The sequence below is a fragment of the Lagenorhynchus albirostris genome, chromosome 12 (genome assembly GCF_949774975.1).
Source record: "Lagenorhynchus albirostris chromosome 12, mLagAlb1.1, whole genome shotgun sequence".
NCBI classification, from domain to species: Eukaryota; Metazoa; Chordata; class Mammalia; order Artiodactyla; family Delphinidae; genus Lagenorhynchus; species Lagenorhynchus albirostris.
In genome coordinates, this window is record NC_083106.1 from 81,117,683 (window position 1) to 81,144,489 (window position 26,807).

At 40.3% G+C, this 26,807-nt stretch overlaps 1 protein-coding gene across 13 annotated transcripts; it reads right to left on the bottom strand.

Annotated features, from left to right (window-relative positions):
* Positions 1 to 24,290, bottom strand: SDHAF4 (succinate dehydrogenase complex assembly factor 4). 13 transcript variants are annotated; one of them, XM_060167963.1, is made up of 6 exons: positions 24,181 to 24,290; positions 13,174 to 13,323; positions 2,784 to 2,914; positions 2,321 to 2,373; positions 1,958 to 2,246; positions 1 to 1,273 (listed from the first exon to the last, which is right to left on the bottom strand). In XM_060167963.1, the coding sequence occupies exons 1-3, from the start codon at positions 24,242 to 24,244 to the stop codon at positions 2,805 to 2,807; spliced, it is 324 nt and encodes a 107-aa protein (XP_060023946.1). In that variant the 5' UTR covers positions 24,245 to 24,290; the 3' UTR covers positions 1 to 1,273; positions 1,958 to 2,246; positions 2,321 to 2,373; positions 2,784 to 2,804. The 13 variants fall into 13 exon arrangements, with proteins under 13 accessions (XP_060023946.1, XP_060023948.1, XP_060023952.1 ...); XM_060167965.1 differs by having other exon boundaries at positions 2,321 to 2,377; XM_060167969.1 differs by lacking the exon at positions 1,958 to 2,246 and having other exon boundaries at positions 1 to 888.
* Positions 24,291 to 26,807: the final 2,517 nt, after the last annotated feature.

Here is a 26,807-nt window from a genome sequence, read left to right on the forward strand (position 1 = left end):
AAGATTCCAAATCTTTTAGTATTTTGGGTGGTTTAAAGAAAAATGCATTACTCTTTTATAAATAAATTCCTAAAAGAATTTGGGGCATTCTTATAGCAGTTTAAGGTTGGTTTAGGATTATTTTATCTCGCCTGAGGGACCCAGCTGGCCCAATTCTAGAATACCGGGCCAGGAAACTTATTACAGGGGACATTGTGAGAAGGAAACAATCCCAGCTTCTGGGCACTGAATGAGACCAGGCTGCAGGTGTTGAAGGAAGGTCAGTCCAGCAGGCTTGACACTGCACACAAAAATGTCACAGTAAATAGGTGTAGTTCACACACATGCGGTCCCACAGGGAATGAGACTCGCCATAAAGTAGCAGGAGTGGTATCATGTTCAGACAGAACATGGCAAGAGGGAACCTGCGAGCAGGAACTCAACTTAGTTGTTGATCACTAGGGAGGTGGCACTGGGAAGAATGCCTGCAAGGTAGTAGGGCTTCGTGTCTCCTAAGAAAGACAGGGCAACGGTTTGGCAAAGCAGGTCTGAGAGGAATTTTGTGTACAAATAATGAAGACAAGGATCCAGTTCATCAAACTGCAGGTCTTAAACCAGCCTAGTCACTGCTCCTGAGATTCAAGGCCAATGCCCTAGTAATAGCAGCTCGAATACTGTAACAGGTTCCTGTTGCTGCACAAGACATTACTGCAAACCCAGTGGCTTAAAGCAACAAACATTATTCACAGCTTCCTTGGGTCCGGAGTCTGGGTACTGGGTAGCTGGGTCCTCTGTTCAGGGTCTCACCAGGCTGAAATCAAGGTGTCGGCTGGAGCTGGGATCTCATCTGAGGCTCAGAATCCGCTTCCAATCCCATTCATGTGGTTTGCAGACTTCAGAGCCTTGTGGCTGCAAGAAGACCGAGGTTCTTGTTTTCTTGTTGGCTGTCAGCAGGGGAGCTTTCAGCTCCTGAAAGCTGCCTTCAGGAGCTAGTCCATGGCACTTTCACAACAGAGCATCCTACTTCTTCAAATCCAGCAGGAGAACCTTCCTCCAGTTGGCTACAGTGGATTCTTACACAGGTAACTTGAGCCCCAGAATGACTATTCCATCATCGTTGCCATATAATGTAACTTAATCAAGGGAATGACTATCTCATCATATTCACATGCACACCAGGGAGAGGGAATCTCGGGGGCCACTGTGGAGTTCTGCTGGATGATTCAAAACGGAGCCTACGTTTGTTGAGTGTTTATTAAATGCTCAGCACCATGCTGCAATTGGGGGTACAAAACTGAATGAAATAAATCAGGAATATAAGACAGATAGGGAAGCCCACGGACTGATGGAGGATGCAGAATTGAAAATTAATTCTAAAACAAGTTAGTATGTCTGTAATAGTTGAATGTGGAAATGACACAGAAAAGATAGTCAAGGAAGTGAGGTATAGCTTGATAGGTGTTTTCTAGGCAGACAGTAAAGAAGAGGGCATTTCAGGCAGAAGGCATGTTTATCTACCAACACGTCTAAGAGGCTGTGAGTAATGGGGCTTGACTGGGAAGGAGGGGCCTGAACAGATGTAAAGGGTCAGAACAGGAAGGACACAGAACTTAAGACTTCATCATGGACAGGAACCACCAAGGAACTTGTGAAGGGATATTAGTACATTAAGGTCACAGAGACCAAGTTACACAAAGATAAAAAAACCTGACGCCACAAAAATAAGAAAAATTTCAATATAAATAAGCACAAGTGAAAAGCAAAAGTCTCATACAAATTGATAAAAAAAGACCAACATCCAACAGAAAATGAGCAAAAGATAAGAAAAAGCAATTAACAGAAGACACAAAAGGCTGATAAACATAGAGAAAAGTGTTTAACATCACTTGTGATTAAGAAAGTGAAGATTCAAATAGTGAAACATCATTTTCACTACGAAATTGTTAGGATAACAGATACACAAAACATGTATACTTACTTAGATTATTGAAGGACAATACGTCAAAGGGTAAGCGGGTGTAGAGGTTTTATAGACAATTCTTGTTTTCTTCTTTATACTGTTTCCTAAATTTCCCCAATGAACTTGTATAAATTCTTAAAATAGTACCTAACATATTCATTTATTTTAAGAGAGAAAAAGCGTCTAATGAGAAACCGCAGTCCCTGTCCACCCAACTCGCCTCCAGAGGCAACTTCTTTCAGCTCTTCTAGTGTGCACTGCTCCAGGTGGTGTACATGTATTCACTCATTTAATCTTCTCAACTGTCCTACGAGGTGGAACTAGGATTATCTCCAATTTACACATAAGGATACTGAAGCACAGAGAAGTTAAATAACTTACCCAAGGTCACATAAGCTAGTAAGTAGTGGAGCTGGGATCTGAACCCAAGTGATCTGGCTCCAGAGTTAAAGATTTTCTGCTGTTACTGTGGCCTTACCGAACTATAATGCATACTTAACTCACATTTATAAAGTCACTATTACCTAGCACATGGCAATGAAATCATTTAAAAAAAACGTTGTTTTACTTACATTTGTATCTTATAAGCAACTGATTAACTTAAACTGAAACATGATGAAATAAAAGTTTGTAGCTCTAATCATCACTTAAATATCCTAATACATTTAAATTAAAATTAATGTGCTAATATTTCCTCTTTCCTGATTTATAACAGCATATTTTCTTCCAAAGCTATCAAATATATTTTTAAACACATTATAGAAATTAGATGACTTAAAGGATATACAGAAAGAAAATAATCAAAAATAAGTTAATTCAGATGTACACAATCAGAAAAAGATACTGAAGTTAACGAATATGTGGCTTAAAAATCAATACAGCGTCCTTTTCGTTCCCAATCTCCATATCGGGTAGGTTCTGGGCCCCTGGGTCCACCTCTTTCTTTGGTAACAGGATTAACATCATCTGGAAATTCTGAAGAAAGACAGAGATGTAAAAAAAAGCAGTCAATGGAGATGGGAAAAGCATTATGGTCAATTCTGCAGACGAGGCTGCAGAGCTGACAGTTAACAGGCTGCATGCTACTGATGAGGCTACTACTATGCAGTCCTTAAACAAACTCTCCCCAGAGAGTGGTTCCTCTCCCCAGTTTGAGAAATCACTTTAGCATCCAATCTTCATATCCAATCTACTTTATTTCCTGCATTAGTGACTTAGAATTCTCAGAGGACTCTCAGGCCCTCATCTGAGGAGTGGCTGGGTTAGAACAGAAGGAAAGGGGTGCAGAGAATACAGAGTACAAATCCACAGGGTTTGGAAGGTTTTGAAACAAGATTACTTTGATTCAATGCCTTATTTTTCTTAACAGTGAAGTGGGTACAACCATCATACCTGCCTTACTATCTTGAGAAATAAAAAAAGAAATGCATGTAAAAGGTCTAGCACAGTGCCAGCTCCATAAGAATGCTCAAATAATTTTAGCTGAGTATTAATTTTCCTCACCATACAGTTTTGGCTTCAGCAACTGGTTCCCGGAAACTGCCATTTATGGGCATAACAGCTGTTATTATTGTTAACAGTGTATGTTCATAATAGGATTTTCCGTTTTGAGTCAGGCCCAATTCTGAGGACTTTATACATATTAATTCATTTAACCCTCATAATAATCCTTTGGGACAGGAACAATTATTGTTTCCATTTTATAGATGAGGAAGACGAGACTAAGTGATGAAACTGAGTTTGAATTCACACATTCTGGCTGCAGTCTTGCTCTTAGTACATACACTGTACTGATCTGTACACAGGAAGATCAGGAGAGGAACCAGCTATTTGAAAGAATCCCAATTCTTAATGTCTAATCACTCATTCATTTTCTTTGACGTATAGGTGATTTACAATATTGTATTAGTTTCAGGTGTACAGCACAGTGATTCAGTTATTTTTACAGATTATACTCCAGGAAAAGGTATTACAAGATAAAGGCAATAATTCCCTGTGCTGTATATCATTGTTGCTTATCCAATTTATACACAGTAGTTTGTACCTCTTAATCCCATACCCCTATCTTGGCCCCCCCTTCCCTCTCCCCACTGGGAACCACTAGTTAGTTTTCTATACTGTGAGTCTGTTACTGTTTTGCTATATACACTGTTTATTTTTTAGGTTCCACATGTAAGTGATAGAGTATTTGTCTTTCTCTGATTTTTTCACTAAGCATAATATTCTCGAGGTCCATCCACACTGTTGCAAATTTCATTCTTTTTAATGGCTGAGTAATATTCCATTTTGTGTGTGTGTGTGTGTGTGTGTGTGTGTGTGTGTATGTATCTTCTTTATCCATTCATCTGTTGGTCGCTTAAGTTGCTTCCATATCTTGGCTATTGTAAATAATGCTGCTATGAACGCTGGGGTGCACGTATCTCTTCAAATTAGTGTTTTCATTTTCTTTGGATATGTACATAGTAGTGGAATTGCTGGGTCATATGGTAGTTCTATTTTCAGTTTTCTGAGGAACCTCCATAATGTTTTCCATATTGGATGCCCCAATTTACATTCTCACCAACAGTGTAAGGAGGGTTCCCTTTTCTCCACACCCTCTCTAGCATTTATTATTTGTTGACTTTTTGATGATGGCCATTCTGACCAGTGTGAGGTGGTACCCCACTGTAGTTCTGATTTGAAATTCTCTAATAATTAGTGATGTTGAGCATTTTTTCATGTGCCTGTTGGCCATGTGTGTGTCTTCTTTGGAAAAATGTCTATTCAGGTCTTCTGCCCATTTTTGGATTGGACTGTTTTTTTATATTGAGTTGTATGAGCTGTTTATATATTTTGGATATTAACCCTGTGTTGGTCATATCGTTTGCAAATATTTTCTCTCATTCACAGGTTGTCTTTTCGTTTTGTCCACGGTTCCTTAGCTGTGCAAAAGTTTTTAAGTTTAATTAGGTCCCATCTGTTTACTTCTTTTGCCTTAGGAGACAGATCCAAAAAAATATTGCTACAATTTATGTCAAAGAGTGTTCTGCCTATGTTCTCTTCAATGAGTTTTATGGCTTCAGGTCTTACATTTAGATATTTAGTCCATTGAGTTTATTTTTGTATATGGTGTGAGGAAATGTTCTAATCTCATTCTTGTACATGTAGCTGTCCAGTTTTCCCAGCACAACTTACTAAAGAGATTGTCTTCTTCCATTGTATATTCTTGCCTCCTTTGTTGTAGATTAATTGACCAAAGGTTCATGGGTTTACTTCTGGGATCTCTATTGTGTTCCATTAATCTATGTGTATGTTTTTGTGCCGGTACCATGCTGTTTTGATTACTGTAGCTTTGTAGTATAGTCTGAAGTCTGGGCGCTTGACACCTCCAGATTTGTTCTTTTTCCTCCAGATTGTTTTGGCAATTTGGGGCCTTCTGTGGTTCTATATGAATGTTAGGCTTATTTGTTCTAGTTCTGTGAAAAATGTCATGAGTATTTTGATAGAGATTGCATTTAATCTGGAGATTGCTTTGGGTAGTATGGCCATTTTAACAATATTAATTCTTCCAATCCAAGAGCACAGGATATCCTTCCATTTCTTTTATCAATTGCCTTTATCATTGTTTCATAGTTTTCAGAGTACAGGTCTTTCACCTTTAAGTTTATTCCTAGGTATTGTATTCTTTTTGGTGTGATTTTAATGGGGATATTTTTTTCACTTTATCTTTCTGATAGTTCATTATTAGTGTATGTAAAGGAAACATATTTCTGTATATTAATCTTGTATTCTGCAATTTTACAGAATTCATTTATTAGTGCTAATAGTTTTTTGGTGGAGACATTAGGGTTTTCTATATATAGTATCATGGGTCTGCAAATAATGAGTTTTACTTCTTCCCTTCACATTTGCATACCTATTTATCTTCCTTGTCTGATTGCTGTGGCTAGAACTTCCAATACTATGTTAAATAGAAGGGGCAAAAAGTGGGCATCCCTGTCTTGTTCCTGAGTTAGAAGAAAGGCTTTCAACTTTTACTGCTGAATATGATGTTAGCTGTGGATTTGTCATAAATAGCCTTTATTATGTTGAGATATGTTCCCTCTATACCCACTTCGGTGAGAATTTTATAATGAATGGATAATGAATTTTGTCAAATGGTTTTTCTGCATCTATTGAGATGATCAGTTGGTTTTTATCCTTCCTTTTGTTAATGTGGTATATCACATTAATTGATTTGCAAATACTGAACAATCTTTGTGTCCCTGGAATAAATCCAAATTGATCATCATATACAATCCTTTTAATATATTTTTGGATTCAGTTTGCTAATATTCTGTTGAGGATTTTAGAATCTATATTCATTGATATTGACCTGTAATTTTCTTTTTTTGTAGTGTCTTTGTGTGGTTTTGGTATCAGGGTAATTATTGGTGGCCTTGTAGAATGAATTTGAGAGTGTTCCATCCTCTTCAATTTTTTGGAATAGTTTGAGGTGGTTAGGTATTAGCTCTTCTTTATATGTTTGGTAGAATTCTCCTTTGAAGCTGTCTGGTCCTGGACTTTTGTTTGCTGGGAGTTTTTAAATTACAGATTCAACTTTACTACTAGTGATCAGTCTGTTCAAGTTGTCTATTTCTTTTTGATTCAGTCTTGACAGGTTGTATGTTTCTAGAAATTTATCCATTTTTTATAGGTTGTCCAATTCATTGACATATAACTGTTAGTAGTGTTCTCTTATGATTTTTTGTATCTGTGGTTTTTGCTGTTCCTTCTCCTCTTTCATTTCTTATTTTATTTGGGTCTTCTCTCTTTTCTTCTTGGTGATCCTTGCTAAATGTTTACCAATTTTGTTCATCTTTTAAAAAAAACAGCTCTTGGTTTTACTGATTTTTTCTATTGTTTTGTTGATTGCTATTTTATTTCCCCTCTGATCTTTATCTCCTTCCTATCGCTGACTTTGGGCTTTGTTCTTCTTTTTCTAATTCTTTTAAGTGGCAGGTTAGGTTGTTTACTTGAGATTTTTCTTCTTTCTTGAGAGAGGCCTGTACTGCTATAAACTTCCTTCTTAGAACTACTTTTGCTGCACCCTATAGGTTTTGGAGTGCTGAATTTCCATTTTCTTTGGTCTTGAGGTATCTTCTGATTTCCTCTTTGATTTCTTCATTCACCCATTGGTTTTTTAGTAGCATGTTGTTTTAGTCTCTAAGTATTTGTTCTTTTCCCATTCTTCTTTTTGTAATTGATTTCTAGTTTTATACTGCTATGGTCGGAAAAAATGTTCGATATAATTTCTATCTTCTCACATTTTTTTGAGACTTGTTTTATGGCCTAGCATGTGATCTATCCTGCAGAATGTTCCATGTGCACTTGAATATAATGTGTATTCTGTTGTTTTTGGATGTAATGTTCTGTACATATCTGTTAAGTCCAAGAGGTCTATTGTGTCATTTAAGACCAGTGTTGCCTTATTGATTTTCTGTCTGGATGATCTGTGCATTAATGTAAGTGTGGTGTTAAAGTGCTCTACTATTATTGTGAATTTCTCCCTTTTTGTCTGTTAGTATTTGCTTTATATATTTAGGTGCTCCTGTTTCAAGTATTTATGTTAATGATAACATCCTCTTCTTGTATTGATCCCTTTACCATTATATAATGCCCTTCTCTGTCTTTTGTTACAGTCTTTGTTTAAAGTCTACTTTATCTGATATGAGTATTGCTACCCCCACTTTCTTGTCATTTCTGTTTGCATGAAATAACTTTTTCCATCCCCTCACTTTGTCTGTGTCTTTGGCTCTGAAGTGAGTCTCTTGTAGGCAGCAAATAGAAGGGCCTCATCACCCTATGTCTTTTGATTTTTTAGTTCTTTGACATTTAATTTCTGATAGGTATGTAGTTAATGCCATTTTATGTTTCCTAGTTGTTTTTCTATTTCTTTGTTCATTTCTTCTTTTCGTTTCTTCTCTTGTGGTTTGATGATTTTCTTTAGTAGTATGCTTGTATTCTTTTTAGTTTTATCTACTGTAGTTTTGATTTGTGATTACCATGGGATTCATATATGTTGACCTGTAACTATATCTACTTGGTTTGAACTGATAGTCATTTAAGTTCAGATGCATTTGAAAAGATCTACGGTTTTTACACCTCTCCCCTACATTTTATGTTTTTGATGTCACATTTTAGATCTTCATGTTTATCTCTTAACTGTTTATTGTAGTTACAGTTGCTGCTACACTTTTTTTTAAGTTCATCTCTTTCTTTTTAATTCCTTGCCAAACAGTCAGTAACAACCAACAGATATTATTAAGGTTCAGTTTTCCAGCCCTTCCCTTACAGCTACAAGTTCATTAGGTATGTGGGGTCTATGTCCCAGGTCACTGCAGGCAACAGTTAACCAAATGCTTTTACAATTTTTTGTTTTTAATCTTTGTACTGGCTTATTTAAGTGGTTGATCCTCAGTCCTCACTATATATTTGCCTTTCCTATCAGGATTTCCCCTTTCCTACAGCTTACTTCTTTTCCACCCAGAGAAGTCCCTTCAACATTTCTTTTAAGTTAAGTTTAGTATTGATGAACTCTTAGCTTTTGCTTATCTGAGACGCCCTTTATCACTCCTTCTATTTTAATGATAATCTTGCTGAATAGAGTACCCTAGGTTGAAGGTTTTCCCTTTCGGGACTTTGAATATGTCGTGCTGCTCCCTTCTGGCCTGTAAAGTTTCTGCAGAGAAATCAGGTGACAGACTTATAGGGACTTCCTTGTGTATGACACTGTTTTTCTCTTGCTGCCTTCAGAATTCGAACTTTTGCCATTTTAATTACGATATGTCTTGGTGTGCATCTGTTTGGGTTCATCTTGTTTGGACCCTCTTCCTGTACCTCAATATCTCTTTCTTTCTTCAGATTGTGGAAGTTTTCAGTCACAATTTCCTCAAATACATTTTCAATTCCCTTCTCTCTCTCTCTCCTCCTTCTGGGCTCCTTATATGTTATCCCAGAGATCTCTTAGACTGTTTTCATTTTTTAAAACTGCCTTTCTTGGGCTTCCCTGGCGGTGCAGTGGTTGAGAGTCCGCCTGCCGACACAGGACACGGGTTCGTGCCCCGGTCTGGGAAGATCCCACATGCTGTGGAACAGCTGGGCCGGTGAGCCATGGCCGCTGAGCCTGCGCGTCCAGAGCCTGTGCTCCGCAGCGGGAGAGGCCACAACACTGAGAGGCCCGTGTACCGCAAAATAAAAAAAAAAAAAAAAAAACTGCCTTTCTTTTTGCTGTTCTGATGGGGTGATGTGCATTATTCTATCTTCCAGATCACTTATGCATTATTCATTCCTTCTAGTGTGTTTTTTACTTCAACTATTGAATTCTTCATTTCTGATTGGGTCTTTTTTTATATTTTCTAGTTCCTTGTTAAAAAACATTGCTGTGTAGATGTATTCTTCCCCCTAATTCAGTTAACATTCTTATAACCAATGCTTTGAATTCTTTATCTAGTCAACTGTTTGATTAATGGTTTTTTCAGGGGTTTTCTACTGCTCTTTCAATTGAGAGGAGTTCCTCTCCCTTTTCATTTTGCTTAACTTTTCCTGCCTCTGTGAATTTAGGTGAAAGTTACCTTGAAGGAGTGTTCTTATGTAGGAGTGTCCCTATACAGACTGCGTGTGCCCAATGCCTTTTGTGGGAGAACTGAATTTGACATGGACGCAAATCATGTCTTTCCTCAGGGTGTGCTGACAGCTATCTCCTTGGTAGGAGGTGGGCCTGCTGGTGGAGGGGCTAGAGATGGAGCCAGGTTTGGGGCAGGACTTCCCCTCTGCTAGGTGGCTGTCACTGTCCTATCAGGGGTGGGGTCTGATCCCAGGTTGCTGGAGCAGAAGCCCTGAGGGTCAGGCATGAGCTGGCTCTGTTCCCATTAAGTGGGTCTTTTCCTCTCTCCTTGCCCCAGAGCAGGAAGTGCTGAAGTGAGTGGGGCCTGTGTGGGCTCTCCGCTCATGTCAGCCTCAGACAGAGGTCTGAGCTGTCTCTGCTTCACTGCCTGTTCAGGTGCACATATTTGTTTCCCATGCTCCACTCAGATGCAGCCTCGGTACAAGTCCACTTTGACCCTCTCAGCTGATCACTGCCCCCAGCCCGTCACCTCCATCTGGCTGTGGAGCCACACTGCAGCGCTGCCGGGGGCCCGTGAGGACTCTCGGCGTGTACCAGGAGTGAGCTGTGGCAGGCCAGCTGCTGTCAGAGGTCTGGGCTGCTTCTGCTGTGCCACTTGAGTAGGTGCCGACAATGGCTGCCGCTACCCCTCCCAGGCTCCACCCTGGGGCTGGGTCACCGCTGTGTCCCACGGCTGAGTCTTCCTCCTGGTAGTGGCTGCCCCAGAGAGTTGGCTTGCCTTGGGGCTGGGGTGCATGATGAGGCCGCCGCAGGACTTGGCAGCTGCTGGAGCAGACCTCCCTCTGCCCTGCCTTTGGGCCAAGCTTGCGTGCACCCTCCTCACAAGCGGAGTCCAGGTCCCTCTGCCCTCCTGGGAGTCCCAGTTGCCCTCCAACCGGCCAAGGGGGCTCGTCTCCCCAGTGGAGGACGCCAGGACTAGGGCACCCAATCTGTGGTTCTCAGCACTCACTGCCCATGGTGGGTCTCCGCCATGGATTCTCCATTTTCTTCTGAGTCCTCTCCCAGGGGCACAGGTCCTGACCTGATCACTTTTCTTCCCTTCCTACCCAATTATGTGTGGATATTTTTTTACAGTCTTGATTGTACCAGGGTCTTTCTGCTAGTTTCCAGTGAAATTGTTCCATATGTAGATTTTTTTTTTTTTTTGCAATACGTGGGCCTCTCACTGTCGTGGCCTCTCCCATTGCGGAGCACAAGCTCCAGACGCACAGGCTCAGAGGCCATGGCTCACCGGCCCAGCCGCTCCGCAGCATGTGGGATCTTCCCGGACCAGGGCATGAACCCGTGTCACCTGCATCAGCAGGCGGACTCTCAACCACTGCGCCACCAGGGAAGCCCCTTTGCCCATTTTTGAATTGGGTTGTTTTCGTTGTTGTTGAATTGTAGGAGTTCTTTATTCTGGATATTAATTCTTTTCAAATATATGATTTACAAATATTTTCCCCCATTCTGTAGGTTATTTTTCTCACTTTCTTGATAATGTTCTCATATGAACAAAATTTCTTAATTTTGTTGATGTCTTATTTATCTATTTTCACATTTGTTGCTTGTGCTTTTGGTGTCATATGCATGAAATCATTGTCAAATCCAGGGACATGAAGAGTCTGCCCAATTTTCTTCTAAGAGTTTTACAGTCTTCCCTCTTAAGTTTAGGTCTTTGACATATTTAGAATTAGTTTTTGAATATGGTGTAAGGTAAGGGGTCCAATTTCATTCTTTTACATGTGGATATCCTGTTTTCTCAGCACCACTTATTGAAAAGACTGTCCTTTTCGCCACTGAATGGTATTGGCAATCATGTCAAAAATCAATCAAGCATATACGTGAGTGTTTATTTCTGAGACTGCTGCTTTTGTGTGAGACATTTTAAGGAAGTACTTCCTCTCAGATTTTTATGCTTAGCTAAAACCTTTGAAGAGAAATTTTACCTCTAGATTAATGGCAACTTTTTAAAAGCTTCCATCACCTTGGCTGGTTGATCTGGTTATGAGATTGGGCTTGGTAGAGTGCTATAATCTGAAATATTTAATGAATGAGCAAACCCCCAACGCTTTTATATTCTAGGAAGAATTCCAGACACAGGTCCCTGTATCCTCTACTGGTATCTTCTTGCCTAGGATGCTTCACTTCATAGATGGGTTAGCGCTCATGAGACTGGAAAAACCGGACAAGCAGGGCAGCCTTGCCAAAGTTTCAAAGTGGTATGTTTACATTTATGCTGTATGAAATGCTATTTTTGAATAGCTAATATCTGCACATTTTCCACAATTCAAAGGTACAAAAGGATATAGCATGAAAATAAAGTAGTACTTAAAAATAAAAGCTTTAAGACATGAAACAAATTTTATATATACTGAATACAAAATAATGTTTAGTCTAGCATCCCTTCTCCCGCCCAAAAACCTCTTTATTCTCCAAAACATCCCCTTCTCTTTCCCCAGCCATGTAGTTACAGTGAGAACAACCACATTTTCACCAGGCCACTGGCCACTGGTTGATTTAGCTGTGGACATCTGATCCAAGGTAGGCCAAGGAGCTCTCTTCTTAAGGAATCTGAAATCAGGACTAAGAAATTGTATTTTCAGTCTTGTTGTTCTCTTGAACTGAGTAGCTACTAGGAGCAGTTACTTTCTGCCCAGTGGACTCAGAAGGGAGTATGGAGACAGAAAACAATGAAGAGTAGGTACCAAAGACAAGAGAAGGAAGAACACCCTGGTTTCCATACAGTGTTTAGTCCTGAGGTCCCAGTCTTCTTCTAAGGCCCATCAGCATTACTGCCCTAGGGAGCCTCACTTGTTCCCTGTACCTTAATAACAGCATACCCTACCTTCTGCTTAAGTCTGTTCAAGTAAGTTTCTGTTATTTGCATCTTAATTCATATATTTTACCATGCGAATAATGGGGTGTAATAAATAAATTAATCAAACATAATCAATCACTACCAGGGACCTGGAAATCTTTTTTTTAACCCATACATACTGACAGTCAATTCAGTAAGTCCCCTACATACGAACCTTCATGTTGCAAACTTTCAAAGATATGAACGTGCATTCCATCAACATCAGGGGTGAGTGAAAGTGCAGCTTGCCCTCCGTCTCCTGTTGCTGACGATCCTTCAGCTCTACCATCTCCCACCTCCTCTCCCTCCTCCAGTCAGTAGCTCTTCCTGCCTGTTCACCCGATGCCAGCCCCTGTATGCCAGCTGGTGTACTGCACTGCTGTACCTTTCAAGGCACTGTGAGACCAAACATGTTTTCTTTGTGTTTGTTTTTTATGTATTATTTGTGTGAAAAGTATTATGAACCTATTACAGTACAGTACTATATAGCCGATCGTGTTAGTTGGGTACCAAGGCTAACTCTGTTGGACTTACGAACAAATTGGACTTACGAATGTGCTCTCGGAACAGAACTCGTTTGTATATAGAGGACTTACTGTATGGTAATTTTATTCATTGTTGAAATGTTCTTTATTACTGTCAATGAAGAATTATAAACAATAACATGCTTCCTTCCTTTCATTTGCTTCTCAATGACAGAAACACTTTCTTTGAGACCAAAAATTAAGAGAGGAGGTTTACTCTACTCACTTGTCAGTGGTTCTTTCTCTAAATTGGAATCTTCTGGTGCATCAAAACGACCTTCTGGTAACTTTGGCTTCTTAAGGGGTTGTTTGATGGGTTTGGATTTTTCTCCTTGAGAACTTATTTTCCTCAAAGAATGACACAGAATGGGTGATCCTAGCAGAGTGAAGACAGTGAAAAAATAGGAGCTGTTCATTTATTCTACTTCAAAATGTAACACTTTTACTTACTTGTGTTAAGCTTACACATTCACAGTTATCAAAATTAAAAAGTACAGAAGGACACACAGTGACAACCCTTCCCTCTGCCCCTATCTTTCAGACGGCCAGTTCCTTTCCTTGGAGGCAACCAATGCTATCAGTTTGAAAAGAAGAGCTTTGAAATGAGTTAGTTAACCATTATCAAAATTGCAAAAACAGATATAAAATGCGGATTCCTGGGACTTCCCTGGTGGCGCAGTTGTTAAGAATCTGCCTGCCAATGCAGGGGACACAGGTTCGAGCCCTGATCCAGGAAGATACCACATGCCACGGAGCAACTAAGCCCGTGTGCCACAACTACTGAGCCTGCACTCTAGAGACCATGCTCCACAACTACTGAGCCCGCGCACCACAACTACTGAGGCCTGCGCGCCTAGAGCCTGTGCTCCGCAACGAGACACCACCACGATGAGAAGTCCGCACACCGTAACAAAGAGTAGCCCTCGCTCGCCGCAACTAGAGAAAGCCTGTGCACAGCAATGAAGACTCAACAAGGCGACAAATAAATAAATTTATTTTTAAAATATTAAATAATAAAATAAAATAAAATAAAATATGGATTCCTGTCTGAAGCAATGCCAAAAATACCAGGAATCAGATCATTAAGAGTAACTAAGTAGTAGGAACTTTTCAATGACAATATTTACTATTTAAATCTCTGTAAGTCACAAGGCACTGTATTTAGTATTCTTATATTTAAATCCTAATCATGCCCCTCTTTTTCTGCCAATTAAACATCTTAAACTGTATTGGGCACCTGCAATCTATAAATGAGCTCACTTTCGAGGTTACAATGAGAAAGGTAAGCTTTCAGTATTATGAAAGTTATCCAACCCTTGTTGAGATAATGTTCAGTAAGGGCAAAACCACTCTGAAAAATGACCTCAGGGTTGGGGTCTTCAACTTCCTGAAGGAAGAGCTTTAGAGGCAGACAGAGGTGGGTACCAGTTCTGGTCACACCACTGTGGCAGGCACAGTAATGGCCCCCAAAGAGGGTGAGAACCTAATATCTGGAAACTATGTGCAGGCTAGGTCACATGGTGAAGGAGAATTAGGTAAGAGATGGAACTGAAGTTGCTCATCAGATGACCCTGAACTAGGTAGACTGTCCTGGATTACCTGGGTGGGTCCACTGTCATCACAGGGGTTCTTAAAAGAGGAAGAGAGAACTGGAAGAGAGAACAAGAGAGGTGGCAGTGAGAGACAGACTTGATGATGTTGCTGGCTCTAAAGATGGAGGAAAAGGCCACCAAGTCCAGGAACTTGGGCAGCCTCTGGAAGATGGAAAAGGGAGGAAACAGATTCTCCCCTAGAGCACCCAGAAGAAACACAACCCTAACACCTTGGTTTCAGCACAGAGAGACCCATTTCAGACTTCTCACCTCTGGAACTGTAAGGATTTTTAAGCCACTAAGTTTGTGGTAATTTGTTACACCAGCAATAAGAAACTAAAACAAATACTTACAAGTTGTTTGACCTTTGTCAAGTTATTTACCCTTTCTAAATCCATTTCTTTCCCTCTAAATTGAATATAACAGTATCTACCTCATGAGGTTACTAAATAGATTAAACTGGACAATTCAGGCAAAGCACTTAGCACAGTGACAGACTGTATCTATTATTGTTATTATAGAATTATCTGGAAGCTCCTGATAGCATTACACACACACACACACACACACACACACACACGCAAATATATATGCACAAGTATTTGTATGTATATATGTCTCCATGTATGTATATATATACACCCTCCACAGCCAATTTGGAATTTACATTGACATGTTTGTAAGATTACATAAAGTTAACATTACATACAAACTGCATTAACAATTTCAAAATAGTACATCAGGCTGTTAATTTGCACGTCCACTGCATATATCTCAGTGTCTAGCAACATTGTTGATTGTCTGAATGTCCAATTGTAATGCAGATTAGTCTTCAGCCAACAAAATTCAAGGATTAAGACAATAAATATACAACTGAATGTATTAAGAAAGTTACAACGACTTACAGAATTAATATAGACTTCTCCCATCTAAATACTCACTTACATAAAATACTTCACATTTATGATACTAATTAGCTGAGAAGAATCTGTGAATCAATAAAAATTTCTATACATATTAAAATAAAAACACTTACCTAAAATTTTAATGTATTTATTGAGTTAGACTACAGACCATTCTGCCTTCAAACTTCCACTTCAATATTTAAGGGCATATTTTACTTTTAATTATGTCCTCAAAATAATACTTAGTTAAGCATGCACTAAAAATCAAAAGAGAAAAACCTGCAAAAAAATATCTTGTAAAGCTGCATTTATTTTTATTAAGAAACTATATGGGGGCTTCCCTGGTGGTGCAGTGGTTAAGAATCCACCTGCCAATGTAGGGGGCATGGGTTTGAGCACGGGACCAGGAAGATCCCACATGCCGTGGAGCAACTAAGCCCGTGCACCACAACTACTGAGCCTGTGCTCTAGAGCCCACGAGGCACAACTACTGAGCCTGCATGCCTCAACTACTGAAGCCCAAACGCCTAGAGCCCGTGCTCTGCAACAAAAGAAGCCACCGCAATGAGAAGCCTGTGCACCGCAACAAACAGCAGCCCCCGCTCACAGCAAGTAGAGAAAGCCCTGTGTGCAGCAACGAAGACCCAACACAGCCAAAAATTTAAAAATTTATTAAAAAAAAATTATATGGGTAACAGAAATATGAGTTTCTGATCATACTAATATATTTCATGTAATAATCTGTTCTTCGTTTTTTGTGGTTGACTATTTAGAAAAATATTATATTGAAAATGTTGGTGAATATAAACCATGCACAACTGAAAGACATTCTAGGTCCCAAATCACACGGATGTCCATGCTTGCCACTATTATTCAACATAGTTTTGGAAGTCCTAGCCACGGCAATCAGAGAAGAAAAAGAAATAAATGGAATACAAATTGGAAAAGAAGAAGTAACACTGTCACTGTTTGCAGATGACATGATACTATACATAGAGAATCCTAAAGATGTCACCAGAAAACTACTAGAGCTAATCAATGAATTTGATAAAGTTGCAGGATACAAATTTAATGCACAGAAATCCCTTGCATTCCTATACACTAAGAACGAAAGATCAGAAAGAGAAATTAAGGAAACAATCTCATTCACCACTGCAACAAAAAGAATAAAATACCTAGGAATAAACCTACCTAAGGAGGTAAATGACCTGTACTCAGAAAACTGTAAGACACTGATGAAAGAAATCAAAGATGACACAAACAGATGGAGAGATACGCCATGTTCTTGGATTGAAAGAATCAATATTGTGAAAATGACTATACCGCCCAAAGCAATCTACTGATTCAATGCAATCCCTATCAAATTACCAGTGGCAGTTTTTACAGAACTGGAACAAAAAATCTTAAAATTTGTCTGGAGACACAAAAGACCCCCAATAGCCAAAGCAGTCTTGAGGGAAAAAAACCGGAGCTGGAGGAATCAGACTCCCTGACTTCAGACTATACTACAAAGTTACAGTAATCAAGACAATATGGTACTAGCACAAAAACAGAAATATAGATCAGTGGAACAGGACAGAAAGCCCAGAGATAAACCTACGCACCTACGGTCAACAAAGGAGGCAAGGATATACAATGGAGAAAAGACAGTCTCTTCAATAGTCATGCTGGGAAAACTGGACAGCCAAATATAAAGGCATGAAATTAGAACACTCCCCAATACCATACACAAAAATAAACTCAAAATGGATTAAAGACCTAAATATAAGGCGAGACACTATAAAACTCTTAGAGGAAAACATAGGAAGAACACTCTTTGACATAACTCACAGTAAGATCTTTTTGATCCACCTCCTAGAGTAATGGAAATAAAAACAAAAATAAACAAATTGGACCTAATGAAACTTAAAAGCTTTTGAAAAGCAAAGGAAACTACAAACAAGATGAAAAGACAACCCTCAGAATGGGAGAAAATATTTGCAAATGAATCAACGGACAAAGGATTAATCTCCAAAATATATAAACAGCTCATGCAGTTCAATATTAAGAAACAAACAATGCAATGAAAAAATGGGCAGAAGACCTAAACAGACATTTCTCCAAAGAAGATGTACAGATGGCCAAGAAGCACATGAAAAGCTGCTCAACATCACTAATTATTAGAGAAATGCAAATCAAAACTACAATGAGATATCACCTCACACCAGTTAGAATGGGCATCATCAGAAAATCTACAAACAACAAATGCTGGAGAGGGTGTGGAGAAAAGGGAACCGTCTTGCACTGTTGGTGGGAATGTAAATTGATACAGCCACTATGGAGAAGAGTATGGAGGTTCCTTAAAAAACTAAAAATAGAATTACCATATGATCCAGCAATCCCACTACTGGGCATATACCCAGAGAAAACCATAATTCAAAAAGACACATGTACCCCAATGTTCACTGCAGCACTATTTACGATAGCCAGTTAACGGAAGCAACCTATATGCCCATCGACAGAAGAATGGAGAAAGAAGATGTGGTACATATATACAATGGAATATTACTCAGGCATAAAAGGGAATGAAATTGGGTCATTTGTAGAGACATGGATGGATCTAAAGACTGTCATACAGAGTGAAGTAAGTCAGAAAGAGAGAAACAAATATCGTACATTAATGCATATATGTGGAACCTAGGAAAATGGTACAGATCAACTGGTTTGCAGGGCAGAAATAGAGACACAGATGTAGAGAACAAATGTATGGACACCAAGGGGGAGAAGCGGCGAGGGTGGTGGTGGTATGAATTGGGAGATTGGGATTGACATATATACACTAATATGTATAAAATAGATAACTAATAAGAACCTGCTGTATAAAAAATAAATAAAATTATATTAAAAAGAAAAGCAAAAAAACACGTGGACACAAAGTAAAATGAAGAACCCAATATTAAAGGAAGATCTAAAAAAGCAGTCAGATCAAAGACATATTACTAGTAAAGGAATAAAAATTAGACAGATGACTTCCCATTAGCTATAATGAAAGCCAGAAGAGATAGAGCTGTGAGAAAATGATGCAGCCATTGAAACTACTTTCAAGAACAGGAGAGAAATAAAACCATATTTTCAGATTAAAAATAAAATATATATTTAAAAAAACCACAGAACTTTATCACAAGACTGTCACCAAAGGGAACTTCTAAACAATGTACTTTAAGAAACTGATCCAAGGACTTCCCTGGTGGTGCAGTGGTTGAGAATCCACCTGCCAATGCAGGGGACACAGGTTTGAGCTCTGGTCTGGGAAGATCCCACATGCCACAGAGTAACTAAGCCCGTGCGCCACAACTACTGAGCCTGCACTCTAGAGCCCACCTAGAGTCCATGCTCTGCAACAAGAGAAGCCACAGCAATGAGAAGCCCAGGCACCACACTGAAGAGAAGCCCCCGCTCGATGCAACTAGAGAAAGCCCGCACGCAGCAACGAAGACCCAACGCAGCAAAAATAAATAAATAAAAATTTAAAAACTTGTTAAAAGAGTAAATCCTAAGCGTTCTCATGACAAAGAAAATAAATTTATAAAAAGAAAGTGATCAAAAAAGTAAAGTGTGAGATAAAACAGAAGATAAAAGTTTTATATGTTGACTGTATAGAAGTGCAATAACAGTATTGATTTGTGTTACTACACAATTCCACCTAACATACACACAACAAACACACACACACACACCCCTAAAAGGCTGAACAACAGAAGTGGAGGGTGAGTGAATTCAAAGCATTTTTAAGCTTTGTACTGTTTAGGAGGAGAATAAAGATATTAATTAATTTTCAACTTCCTTAAGCATGCATTTAGATTTCAAGGGTAACCAATAAAAAGCAGTGTGTATCTTCCAAAGCAGTATCTTCATTTTTTTCCTGTTTTTCCAGCAGAGGAAACAAATGAAAAAAGCAAACACTGAATTCAAAGTATGACAAATAGAAGGTGTGAAAAATAAGATGGTAGAAATAAAGCCAACTTTATCAGTAACTATAATTGTAAATCGACTGAACTCTCCAGTTAAAAGGTATGCTGTTGGACTTCAAAATAAAAACTCACCAAAATCTAGCCATATGCTGTTTATATGAAGAGAACCATTACCATGGTTCAAAAAAAAAAAAAAAAGGGGCCAATGTTATGGACAGAAGGTTTGTGCCCAACACCCCCATTCATATGCTGAAATTCTAACCCCTGATGTGATGATATTAGGAGGTGGGGCCTTTGGAAGGCAAGTAGATCATGAGGGTGGAGCCCTCATGGTGGATTAGTGCCCTTATAAGAAAGGCTATGAGAGCTTGCAGGGTCCTTCTGCTCTCTGCCACATGAGGATACAACAAGAAGATAGCCATCTGCGAACCAGAAAGCAGGCTCACACCAGAGACCAGATGTGCTGGCACCTTGATCTTGGACTTTCCAGCCTCCAGATCTGTGAAAAACAAATGTTTGATGTTTAAGCCACCCAGTCTACGGTACTTTGTTATTGCAGCCTGAGCTAAGACATTTGAGATGCACCATTTCCACATCTTCTAAAAAAAAGGGGAATCCACAGAAAATGGAAAGAAAATAAAAACAGTAAGAGAAGAAAATAATAACATAAATAAAAGACATAAAACTAAGAGGATCAACAAAACCAAAAGTTGGTTCTCTTAAAAGACTAAAACTACTGTGAAGTCTTTGGTAAAGCTAATATGAAAACGACAACAACAAAAACAAAAACACCCAAAAAAACCAAGAGAAGGTAAAATATATAATATGAGTAAAAGAGGAGTACATAGCTACATAGAACAAAAGTTTTTTAAAAACCCCAAACCAGGAACTTTATGCCTATATATTTAAAGTATACAAAATGAACAATTTTCTCAAAAAATTTAACTTATCAAAACTGACTTTAGAAGAGAAAATCTGATAAATACTACAATAATCATTACAAAAATAACGAATAATTTAAAATCTTCCCTCAAAGAAAAGGGCAGGTCTAGACAGTTTTGTAGGCAATCTGTAGCAGACACTCAAGGAACAAAGTATTTCAATCTTAAAAAAAAAAAAATCTAATATAGAAGAGAAAAGGATGAGAAGACTCTTGAATTCATTGTAAGAGCCTAGAATAACTTTCATTTCAAAACCAGAAAAGGAAATTCCAAGACAGGAAAATTACAGGCCAACTTCTAAACAAAATATTAGCATACCAAACCCAACACTAAATTAATAATATAATCAACCTGATCAATCTGAATATTTTCTAGAAATGCAAGAGTGATTCAGCACTAGAAAAATTTATAATTCACCAACCCACCATATTAAAGGAGAAAAGTGAATTAACAAACAAGATGAAGAAAAATGAATTAGTAAATTTCAAGATTTATTCTGTCTTAAAAAACAGACAACTACATAAACAAAAAACCCCCCAAATCCTTCTAGAAATGGCAAGGGACTTCATTAACCTAATAAAGGACACCTACAGCTAACCTAATAAAGGACACCTACACCTACAGCTAACCTAATAAAGGACACCTACAGCTAATTAGCACACCTACAGCTAATATTACATGATGAAATATGAACATATTTCCTTTACAATTATGAACAAGTATGCCTATCACCACTTTTACTCAACATGGTACTGGAAATCTGAGCAAGGACAGAGAAACAAGAGAAAAGAAAAAGATATAAAGATTAGAAAGGGAGAACTAGATTTTCATTATTTGCAGGCAATATTTGTGTCTACCTAGCACTGCCCCACCAAAACCTGCAAATAAATTATTTAAATTAATAAAGTAATTTAGCCAGGTTACTGGACACAAAATCAATAAATAAGTCAACTGTGTTTCTATACATAAGCAGCAATCAGAAAATGATAATCTTAAAAAATATCGAGCAGTTGTAACCAAACCCCAACAGGCACTTTTTAAGAATTTTATATGGAAAGCAGATATCCAAGAATAGCCAAGACACTTCTGAAAAACGAGATGAAAGGACTTATCCTACTAAATATCAAGAGTTGTTACAAAGGCATGGTCATTAAGATAGGTGTTACATCACAGGAACAGACAAATAGATCAATGGAATTGAAGAGAACCAAGAAATAAACCCGCGTGCATATGCATATGTAAACTTGATTTATGACAGGGCCGTTACATCGGCGGCGGGGGGGAAGGTCCAATATATGGGCCTGGGACAACTGGTTACTGACATGGGAAGAAAGTGAAATTGGTTTCCTGCCTCACACCATACATGAAAATCAATTCCTGGTAGCATAAAGGCTTAAATATAAAAAGCCAAACTATAGACCTTTGAGGAGAAAATACAGAATATCTCTACAACCTTAGGGTAGGGAAGGCTTTAAGAAAGACCACAAAGCACAGACAATAAACAAAAGGATCAAGACAAGATTATAATAAAATTACGAATAACGGTTTATCAAAAGACACCTTTCCTTTGAATCTGTGTGACTGTACAATCAGATCCATTATTTTATTCTGTCTAATGCTGAAGATAATTTTTTAAAAAAAGACACCATAAGAGTAACAAAAGCAGTCCACAAACTGAGCTTGAGCTTGTATGGCCGTTAGCATAAGTGAGGCCATCTTGGGCCCATACAGGCTTTCTGCTGACCCTACCCAGGACTGTACTGCAAAGTCACTCACTCTCTGTTGTCAAGGGCTTAGCAGTTAATCGACATTGTTCAATAATCATTCGGATCAGGTGGCCTCTATACTCTGTTAGTCCCCAAACAATGAGGAAAATCTTTGCTGACATATTCCGGGCACCCACAAGACCAGTTACCTACTCATAAATCTTAGGAACGCACTTCCTGTTTCCAAGCACATACCTCCATAGTCTAGGTCAACTATAAAACTGTCCCAATGGCCCGCTTGGTGGTTTGGGGGGCGGCTGTTAATTTTTCCTGACGGTTGCCCGCCTGCTCTCAGCCTTTACAGGTAAGTTACCCTATGATAAACTGATTCACCGATTGTATGAACCTGCCTGCTGTGTTTTTCAGTCTCAAGATGCCTTCTCAGTTCAGTAAGCACTTTTCATTCCCTACGCCCTCAAACAAAGCTATTTGCCATTTACATAAGTAAAAAAGGTACAGTGGTCAAATACATGTAAAGAATATAAATAAGAAAGACAAACAACCCAATAAGAAAATGAAGAGATATTTCATCAAAAAAAGCGAAAAACTTTCGAAAAGATGTTTAACTTCTCTAATCAGGGAAACGCAAAATTGTAATGAAATACCGTTTCAACACCCTATAGGCAGACAAAAATTAAATTTTCTGATGCTATCCAATGTTGGCAAGTATGTGGGGCAACAGGAACTCTAATACTGCTGGTAGAAGTATAAATAGCCAGTAGGAATGGAAAATGCCTTTACAGCTTGCTATCATATTGTAAAACTGAACAGGCCTATGCCACATATTCCAGGAATTCAACCCCTTGTGAAAGTACACCTACAGTGTACACAAGATGTGTAGCAGTCAATCCTGGTGCTTCTAGAGTTACACAATGTCCACTGAGAAGGGGAAAGGAAAAACGTATGATACACTCTCATAACTCAATGAATAATTACAGCATCACATATCAACATGGATGAATCTCAAACCAGTCAGGTGAAAAAAGCAAGTAAAATAAATACAAATGGCATGGAGCCCTTTCTGTAAAGATCAAAAGCTTACAGTTACACAATTGCATCAGGAAGCAGGTAGCAGGTAGCCGCTTGGCAATGGAAATATTCTATTTCTTAAACTGGAGAATGGATTCATAAATGTTGGCTTTGCTTCACAACTCACATGTGTTATGTAAATTTTTGGTATGAAACACTTCATTCTTAAGTTTTGAACATTAGTGAAAAAGGGATATTGAATGAACACACAACGGAGCTTCACAGTTATTACCTCGAGGTTTGAACAGTATGGGATTTTTACTTTATATATTATTCATTCCTGGATCATTTAAAATTTTTACAACTTAACAGGTAGTCTGTCTGGGGAGAGATGATTACAGAAAGGAAAACAAACTTTATAGGAATCTGGGGCCCATCAGGAGGAGGGGCGGAATTGTCTTCAACTTAACACAATTTTTCCAGCGTGTCCTAAATTAAAACTAGGCTTAGCATACTCTGTGGGTTAAGGCTGTAATATTTTGAGAAAATTTTCCAGCAAAAATGGGTTTTACAAGATTGGTTTTTACTGAAAGCATGCATACTTTCTCAGGAATAATTCCTGGTTTCACCTAATTTTTATTATACCTATTAGCCTTCGGCCCACTTTTCCAAAATTCTGCACTTTTCCACTTCTAGTACTGTAGACTGCCAGAGATCTTTTTCGCTGTAAATAAACTAAATAAGCAAATGATGAGTCCACTGCCGCAGGGCCCGCTTTTCCACACTCTCCACGCGCACCAGATGCCGCGCGCCCTGCGAACCCCCCAGGACTCAGGACGCCCGCCCCGCTTCGTGGTCATCGCGGTGGCCGCCGGGAAGGAGGCGTCCGGACAGCGGGGCCCAGCGACTGTCCAGCTCCGGTCCCGCCCTGAGCTCGGGCGGCAAGGACATGCCGGGGACGAGCGCGGTGGCCGTGCAGGACACGAAGGCTCGGCAGGCCCGGGGCCCCCGAGCCCGCGACACGCCGCTGCCCCGCCGGACGCGTTTCTCGCGGCATCCGTGCCTTCGCGACCCCGCCCGCGACCTCGGCCCCAGGATCGGGCGCCTTACTTGCCGCTCTCCACGCTGTGGCCGGGATGTGGCCCAGCAACGACGTGAAGCCCAGCACAACCATGACGCCAACTCCCGCGACGTCCGCAACAGTCGCGTCTTCCCGGCACGCCCCGCGGGAGGGGCGGGGCCGCGGGGCGGGCGGGGCCTCCGCGGGGCGGGCGGGGCCTCCGTAGCCAGCGCCGGAAACCCGCGCTTCCGCGCCTGGCTGTATGCAGGAAAAAGTGGAGCGGCTCGGCCTTATCATGAAGAACAACCCAAACTACCCTGAAGCTCGTGTTGATGAAAACCTCAAATCATGGCTGAAGTTGGATGAGGGAATGCTTCCGTTTCTTCCTCTCAATTTGAGGCGAAGGTCTCTTGGAAGCTCGCTGTTCCAGTCCACAAATAGTGGGCACCTTCTACTCTTTTGCCTGTGCAATAGGCTTCTTTCCCCTCAGTTCTCCGTCTTTATTTTTTTACATTTCTGCTTGTTCAGTGAACTCTGACCCACTGACCAGGTGGCCTGGAAGATGACGTTTGGGTGCAGCGCAGAGCAGAAGGCTCTCGTCTGGTCCAGCTGCTGGGAAGGAGAGCTGCGCATCCGCCCTCCGGTTCCAGCGGCTCCTGCCGTGTTCTGAGCACCTGTGGCAGGTCAGGAGGCTTCATGGGACCTGTGGAAAGTCTACACAGAATCACACCGGAGTCCTTCGGGTTTTTTGTTTTTTCTTCCTTCATTCCTTCCTTTTTTCCTTTTTTAGGAAAGTTCTTGGCCAGCTCTTGGGCCCTGGTGATGTCTGACCGAGTATCAGGTGGCTGTATAATTTGAGTTTCTTATCACGAACCGGAGTCATCTGGTCCCCCTAGATAAGGACTCCTTTCACCAGGAGGCAGTGGTATATTCGGAACGCGGCCAGAGCCAAAACCCAAGCAGTTTTCATTAGCAGGTAGCTCGGTAGCTTACATACACACGTCACCCTTAGTTCATATCTACAGTTTAGTGGTGAGCTCCTTGTGACCAGCTGACAGAGGAAAAAATTCAAAGCTGGATTACGGAGGGCTTTGCTCAATATACTGACCAGCTGGCAAATGACTGCTTTGGCATTTCGAGCTGCATTTAACAGAGGCCCTCGAGGAACAGCAGAGAGAAAAAAGATCCTCCCAGAGGGCAGAACTTTATCTTCTACTCTTTGCCTGGAAGGAGATATAGCTTGAGATAAAGATCTACATCAATTCATGGGCACTGAAATCAAGTGGTCAGGGACTGGGAAAATGTAAAGGTTTTGGAATAGGTTTTTTTGGAATTAGGACCTCTCCAAATGGCCCCAAAGCATGAGAACATTTGGGTCCCACTGAGTGCTCAAAAGAAGGCTCCCATGGCAAAAGGGCTCTTAATCAGAAACAAGATTACTGCACGTTATCTACTGCTGTCTAACATATTATACCAACATTTTGGGGCTTAAAACAATAAACATCTATCCTCTCGCAGTTTTTGTGCGTCCGAAATCCAGGAACCAGGGTGCCTCTGGCTCTAGGTGTTAAATGAGGTTGCAGTCAGGCTGTGAGCCGGGGCTCCTGTCTCACATGGAGGCTTGACTAGGGGAAGATCAGATTCCGAGCTCATGCACATGATTATTGGCAGGATTTAGTTCCCTGTGCCTTTTGGACTGAAGGCCTCCCTCAGTTCCATGCTGCGTGGGCTTTTCCAAAGGTCATTTCACAACATGGCAGCTGGGTGTCCACGGAATGAACAAGCGGGAGAACAAGGGAGACTGCTCGCGATGGAAGCCACAGCCCTTCCGTAATCTAACCTCAGAGGTGAAAGCCCATCACTTTTGCTGAACTCTGTCATTAGAAGCGAATGAATTAGCAGATCCAGCCCACCTCAATGGGAGGGGATTACACTGGGGGTGAATGCCAGCAGGTGGGGATCACTGAAGGGCATTTTAGAGGCTGCTGACCACCATGACCATTCTGCAGGCATTGCTTAGCCTCCTCCCCTCACCCCAGCTGTGCTTGCTCAGTGCCCCCCTAACAAGGGAGCCACGGTGGCATGGAGACATGCATGTGTTAACATAGTATCCCCCCTGCCAAGACTGATGGGCTAGCACCACTACTTGCAGCGACCAACCCGATCGATCCCTAATATAATATGGAATAGCCTGGTGGCAGCTTTGGTTACAAGGGACTGTACTACAATGAAGGAGATAGCAATTTGTTCTATAGGAATAGACAATTATTCTGGGTTTGGATTGCTTTCCCTGACTTATGCTTCTTTTAACACTTCACCTGTGGACTTACTGAATACCTTATGTTCCGTACACTTTATGTAGCATCCCATACAACATTGCTTCCTGTGGATACAGATGCCTGTGGGATAAACCAGTCTCATCACATATCCCATCAGATCAGAAGCAGCTGGTCTTGTAGGACAGCCCTGTTAAAGGTTTACTCTTGGAACCAGGTGAGAAAATGCTTTGGGATGCTGTCCTAAAGGATTTGGCATGTGCTCCAAATGAGTTAACAGTGTTCAGTGATAGCTCTTCTGTTGACAGAATAACAGGCTCCGAAGAGCAGCAGAGGGATTGACCTCTTGTTGTGATGTCTCACACCCTGCCCGTGTATTTTGCTTTCCATTATGGGAAGAC

Bases quoted from the DNA above. Each gene is read 5' to 3' on its own strand.
- SDHAF4 (XM_060167956.1), bottom strand. From the start codon at position 24,244: ATGGTTGTGCTGGGCTTCACGTCGTTGCTGGGCCACATCCCGGCCACA. The intron at 13,324-24,180 runs GTAAGGCGCCCG...TCACTCTGCTAG, and splicing joins CACAGCGTGGAGAGCGGCAA to GATCACCCATTCTGTGTCAT. The intron at 12,150-13,173 runs GTGAGTAGAGTA...ACAATTTCTTAG, and splicing joins AGAGAAAGAACCACTGACAA to TCCTGATTTCAGATTCCTTA.